Consider the following 6,718-nt stretch of genomic DNA (forward strand, 5'->3'; position numbering starts at 1 on the left):
GGCACTGCACAGTCGCTTTTACGCAACACTGCCATGAGTGCTTTACACAACCAAACCGATCGGTCTAAACACTTCTGCTGCAGAGTACAGGTCTTCTTCAGTATAGCCAGGCACCAGGTATCTCAGTGCTTTGTTATCTTGACTAAATGGTTCAGCTTCCTGAGGTTGTTATCAGTACTTCATCTCACGCACACACACACATGTATGACAGGCTTCTTTCAGTTTTCATCTGCCAAATCCACTCACAAGGCTTTGGTCAGCCTGAAGCTATAGCTTCTCAGCCTTATGGCTAAGATCAATATCTAATCCTGAAGCTATAGCAGAAGACACTTGGCCAAGGTGCGACACTGTGAAACTGAACCCAGAACCATGTGGTTGGAAAGCAACGACAAGGTTCTTTCAGTTTTTGTCAATCAAATTCACTCACAAAGCTTTGGTCAGCTGGGACAACAGTAAAAGACATTTTCCCAAGGTCTCATACAGTGAAATTGAAACTGAAATCCCTGCCATTGTTGGGAAACAAGCTTCTTAACCATGCAACCAGGCCGACCTGAGATCTTTTTTCAAACATCCACAATGAAATAAAAGAAATGGTAACCTACTTGATCTAGTTTGCTGTTGCCAATCTCATCAAAAGAATTGAGGGGGTTGAAGGAAGGCGGCGGTACTGGTGAGAAATTAATCATAAAATTTGTAGATAAACTAATATTTGTCCGCGGCAGACTAGTCTGGATATTGAGCTGATTCTCAAGCCAATCAACATTGTGTACAATCAACCAATAAACATCGGCTAGACAATTCATACCTGTGCGAATAAAAAATAAAAAGAAAGGCTTTAGAAGGAAATTACAAATATTGTCGATATCCTTTCATACCCCACACCCTCACAAACCTACCCACCCAGCCAATTGTGATTCCCTGTCCCTATTCTCTCTATTTCTATCTTCTTGTACCTTAAGGGTATGCCCTGATACCTCATCTTCACTACCTTTTCTCCCTTTCCAGCTGGAAGAAAGTAAAACTGAAGGGATCAAGGTCAAACCTTGCTTACATAACTCCAAATGTACTACCTTTTGGCATGCAAGCGCTGAAAGCAGTGCAGCCAACTTAAAGAAAATCTTGGTGAAAGTGCAGGTAACTTTTGACTTTCCCTAGTATCTTGGAACATTTTAATCACTTATATAAGCATACAACTACAAATGTACAGAGATGGGAAATGACATTTTTTTTTATTCCTACTCTCCCATTCATCATATGACCAACAATAGCACAAACAATGGAGGTTTCGGTAAAGGAATTAACTATTAGAACTATACAGACAATGGAAGAAGAGAGAGAATGGAGTAAGACATTGAAAAAAGGCTAGTGAGCTAAAATTATCCATTTAGCTAAAAAGAAACTTAAAAAACCACATTTTGATGAAAATATTAAAATGGAATTTTGAAGAATTTTGTGGACAATGTATCATCACCATCATCATCATCATCATTTAACATCTACTTTCCATGCAGGTATGGATTGAATGGCTTGACAGGAAATGCCATGGAATGGCCAGGAGACCACTCCAGGTTCCATGGTTTGTTTTGGTTTGGTTTACAGCTGGCTGCCTTTCTTAATGCCAACCATTTTACAAAGTGTACTGGGTGCTTTTTATGTGGCACCATCATCAATACTTTTTACATCACGCCTGCACCAGTGCATTTTACATGGCACCTTGGTTTTAAGATCTCAATTCTGTTGTGGTCAGCAGGTCTTCTTGAGTACAGCAGTGCACCACATATCTTGTTCCCCTGTCATCTCCTACATAAGGCTCAGCATTTTGAGATGGAAAAATCACATAAATTTAACTAACTAATAAGCAGTATTCTCCATTTGGTTATAGATGTCGTATTTCCTGATATTACCCATGGTGGAAAAAGTATAGTTCTGAAGTTACCAGTCTGAAGACAGATGACACTCTTGTATGTGTATAATATATATATCAAAGGATTTTCATTCCCTCTTTCTTTCTGCATCTCTCACACATATACATTAAAATCACTACCTGTAGGACACCCAAAAAGTTCATTAGCAGCAGCTTGGTAATATTCTTCAGCAAAATCTGATATTGTATTTTCTGGCATATGACGTGGAGTAGAATAACTGGAGCTGTGGAAAAGTAAACAAGATATGGCATCTCAGTATAGACTATATTTTAACTGATATAACAACCACAAAAAAACATCATCACAAGCAGCAACATTATAATCATCAACATCAACACAATACACAGTGACTGTGATAGAAAGAAAACCGAGAACCAGTTGAATCACTGGATTATATTTCCTGTAGGTTCTTTTTATTTGTATTGACCTCTTGACTTCACCATAGCTACAGACCTCAACGCATCTATTTAACTCCCCATCACTTCTGACCTCTGTTGATCTCTTGATCCCCAACTCTGCTACTGACCTTAACACCTCTATTTAACTCTCCCCACCACTTCTGACCTCTGTTGATCTCTTGACCCCAACACTTACCATCAAACCCTGAGGTATATCTACATATGGAACAAAAGGGAAAAAAATCCCACCTACTTCATAGAAAAAACTATTGCTCCATGGTTGCACAATCTGCTAGAAACAGAAGTTAAATCCTCTTTTAATTACATCTTACTGTCTAGAGAAGGTCATGCTAGATAATACAGTCCTAGACAGAAAATAAGAAAACAGTTGGAATCACTTCAGTCATAAGTCTACTCATTCAGAGCTGATCTGCTGCTAAACAACAATGAAAGGTGAGAGTCATAGGTGGAATGTCTTTGAGCATAAGTCTGCTCTATTAGAGCTGAACTGTCTAAAGCTAAACAACATAAAATCTATGGAAAAAAACATCATTATCACCACCATTACCGTAATCATTTAAAATCTGTCTTCTATGCCTCCATGGGCCGGATGGTTGACAGGATCTGATGAATCCAAGGACTGCATTGTACTCCACTATCTACTTTGGCATGGTTCCTAAGGTTAGATGCCAATCACTGTACAGCATGTACTAGCTGCTTTTTTTTTCATGTCACCAGTACTAATGAGGTCAATATGCAACTAGCAAGTCTATGAACATCGAGAGAGATGGCTTTATAGAGATGAAAGTCAAAAGTAAGACAGAAGGAGGTCAGAGCAGAACAGGTTTCTTGCTACATGGATACTCACGTTCTAAAAGAGAGGACAGAGGGGGATAACTGATCAATATGGAGCTGGAAAGAGATAAAAATAATGAAGATGAAGTGTTTGTGTGGACCCTCAAGTTATGATGGGAGTAGAGGTGATTGAAGATGACAGAACAGTAAAAGATGAAATGTAAGATGGACTTACTCAGAGTTCAAGAATGTGACAATATGGTTGATATTTTCGTTGGTGAAATCATTGTGTTGTGACTGTAATAAACTGTTCATTTCTATAGGACTCAGATCCATATCTAGACAAATGGAAGAACAAAAAAGAATTTTATTACTACCCTATTTGCCATGAGATAATCTTTTGACATCACATGATGTCAAAACAAAGAAAGACACCACACACACACACACACACACACACTCACACATATAAAACAATTTTTTTTATTTTCCATCAACCAAGTCTACTCACAGGGTATTGGTTGGCCCATAGCTACAATAGAAAATACAAGTGTTGTCCTTCATTCTTAGTCTTCCACAAAAACATGTCAGGATATGGGAAAATTTCACCTTACTCAGAAATAGGTAAAAGTTGGCAACAGGAAAGGCATCCAAACATAGATAATCTGCTTCAGCAAATTCCATCCAATGCACATTTGCATGGAAAAGTGCACAATAAGACAATGATGATAATGACATGATCAAGCCTGCCAAATAAAGATTCTTGATACTATATACATACATTTCTCCTTAACTAATGGCTCATGATTTACATTATGGCATCCAGGCATTGTAGTTTCCTGAGGTGGCCATTCTGAGCATACATAATGTTCTGATTTGGCCCTACTATCCTACTTGCAAAGGAAGCACATAAACTTGGTGTATCCAGTTTGTAGCCCATTAATTAGGGTTATTACTTTCAAGTTTGCACAAATTAGCCACTTATGCTCCTTGTAACTTATGTGGTCTAGAATAAAAGCAAGGTTCTCATATGTCTCTCTTAAAATGACTGAATGAGCAATTGGAACTGAAGGCATGGTGTTCCCAATGTGCAACAGAACCACTTTTATGCTGTAAAGGGATACATCTATGAATAACTTCCACTTATTTGGCTCATAGGTCAGCTCAAGGGTATTGAATAGGTCTCTGATATCATTACAATAAGTTAAGTTGTTTTCCAAAGTGAAGAATTGCTGTAGATCTGCAAAACGCTTCCTAAATACTGTAATTCGAGTATCTTTATCCAACAGGTTCCACTGTTACAGACGTGAGGCCAGGACTTCATTCTGTTGCTTAGTAAGTGTTAGATCGTGAACTAGATCATTGAGTTCAGGTTGGGTGATGAGGTGTGGTTTCTTGTGATTTGAACCCATATAACTATAAAATTATTGCGTGTAATTTTATAATTTTCATAGGTTAGATTGACAAATACCTTAGGAACACCCCATTGAAAATATATCAAAATCCATTTATAACTTTTAGAGTTGTCAGTTTTGGCCCAACCTTGTTTGCACTCAATTCCTACAGAACCATCAGTGTATTTAACGTAAGCAAGATGGTAATTTACGAGAAACTGGAAGATCACAAAAAGAAACATGTTGTATTCATGATCTACACACAAAATACCCCTAGAAAAGGTTATTTCCATTTCCATTTTTTTTTTCACTGTTATACAGTGTTACTGCCAATCTTATTGTCATTTCCAATTAGATTCGTTAATTAGTATAAATTGATTACATTACCTGAATAAATAAGTATAGAGTAAACACCCTCAGCTAAAAGAGTGAGGATCTTTTTAGTCTCCGGACTAAAAGATGTTCCTGACATAATTTCAACAGCAGTACCAGACCAAAGCTGCATCTTCAGACCTAATGCAATAATCTAAACCAAATAAAAGAAAATTAAATTCAACTTTAAAAATATATTTTAAAAAAAGACAAAAGTAGTTAAAGACATATTTTTAATGAAATTTTAAAAATATCAACTCAAAGAAAAATATATGATTTTTCTTTTCAAATATTGTAGTTATATTTTTCTCTTCTTTTTTGTAGAATAAGCCTTAGAGCAAACAAGGCAACTTTTTAGAAGAAACAGGCTGCATGAGACATGGGTCATTATTAGGTGGGCCACACTGGTAAAAAATTTGAGGTGGTTTTTTATTAGGTGTGCCATCCTGAAAGTCATGCGGGTCACAAGTTACCCATGGGTGCCATAGAGAATGAGAAAGACTGACACTGTACATGTGTCACTATACAGAGGTCTACCGTATCTACCTGAAGCCTACAAGCTCATGAGACAGAGTTTATACAGAATTTCAAGTTGTTTAAATACAAAATTGGGATACCATTCTGTCATATGATTAACCCCCAAGTGCTTTTGGTAATCATTTACAACTGAATATATTGCAGCAATGTGACATGAAGTGCCCTGCTCAAGAGCACAATGAACTACCCTGTTCAAGAACTGAACCAACAATATAGTCAATGTGAGTCCAACACTCAAACCACTATACCATGAGTTTTCATATACTTATAAAAAAGAGAGAATGCTTGGAACCATTAGTAAAGTGTAAAAATTTACTATAACTGAGAGAATTTCCTGATGATTCAAAGCAAGACCTTTTTTGGAGAAAAGGGAGAGAAGCTTTTATGTCCTTTGGCTAGCAAAGTCTGGGGATAGTAAAGAATCAGATTATCTGTGAATGTGTAAGAGGGGATTAGTGAGTGAGAGAGAGAGAGAGAGAGAGAGAGAAAAGGAGAGAAATGAGTAGTCAGAGAGAGAAAGGAAAAGAAGGGAATAGTCAGAGAGAAGAATGGAAAGAAGGGATTAGTCAGGGAGAGAAAGGGAGAGAGGGGATTAGTTAGAGGAAGAGAAAAGGAGAGAAAAAAATAGTTAGAGAGAGGAAAGGAAAAAAAGGGAATAACTGGAAATAAGAGAGGAATGATGTTGTAGGGTGGAAAGAGAAAAAACCAAAACTTTACCTGATTCAAATCAGAACGGTTTGAATCAGATTAACTTATACATGCAACATAAATACTATTATAAAGCTGACTTTGGGATTATATGGTATCAGAAGAAATTACCTGTAACCCTAAACAATCATGAGGGATCCGAGCACCTTTCTCTTTAACTGCATCTTGGAGAATCTTGAAGAGAGTACAAAAGGAAGTTGGTAGTGTGTAGATATGTTCTGAGAGTTGCTTGAGCACCTCCAAAACTGCATTGTTAACCTGATCCTTTGCACAACCTGAAATGTGTAACAAATAAATATGTTATCCAATGTCTTTTCTGCTCATCTTGGTTGACAAATTTAGACTCCACACATACCAACTATGTCCATCTAAAGCAGTCTACCACTGTTTTCTCACCACACATTTGTTTCATTTATCAAAATTTATACTAAGCTTTTGTGTGTGCATGTATGTCTATATTTATATATATATATATATATATATTTGTATATGTGTGTATATGCATATATTTACATACATTTATGCACCTATGTCTGTTTATTCTTCCTTCGATGTTTCATATATATATATATATATATATATATATATA

General features: G+C 36.7%; 1 protein-coding gene across 8 annotated transcripts in view; it reads right to left on the reverse strand.

Moving 5' to 3' along the window:
• Nucleotides 1–6,718, reverse strand: part of LOC106878206 (uncharacterized protein KIAA0825) — a 176,526-nt gene that overhangs the window by 4,318 nt on the left and 165,490 nt on the right. For all 8 annotated transcript variants that reach the window (XM_052970496.1, XM_052970494.1, XM_052970492.1 and 5 more), the window contains 5 exons: nt 6,241–6,404; nt 4,900–5,038; nt 3,354–3,456; nt 2,045–2,148; nt 603–805 (listed from right to left, as the gene is read on the reverse strand). In XM_052970496.1, the coding sequence (XP_052826456.1) occupies nt 603–805; nt 2,045–2,148; nt 3,354–3,456; nt 4,900–5,038; nt 6,241–6,404 (713 nt within the window). The remainder of the gene's footprint in view (nt 1–602; nt 806–2,044; nt 2,149–3,353; nt 3,457–4,899; nt 5,039–6,240; nt 6,405–6,718) is intronic.

Source organism: Octopus bimaculoides, chromosome 9 (genome assembly GCF_001194135.2).
Source record: "Octopus bimaculoides isolate UCB-OBI-ISO-001 chromosome 9, ASM119413v2, whole genome shotgun sequence".
Taxonomy (NCBI): domain Eukaryota; kingdom Metazoa; phylum Mollusca; class Cephalopoda; order Octopoda; family Octopodidae; genus Octopus; species Octopus bimaculoides.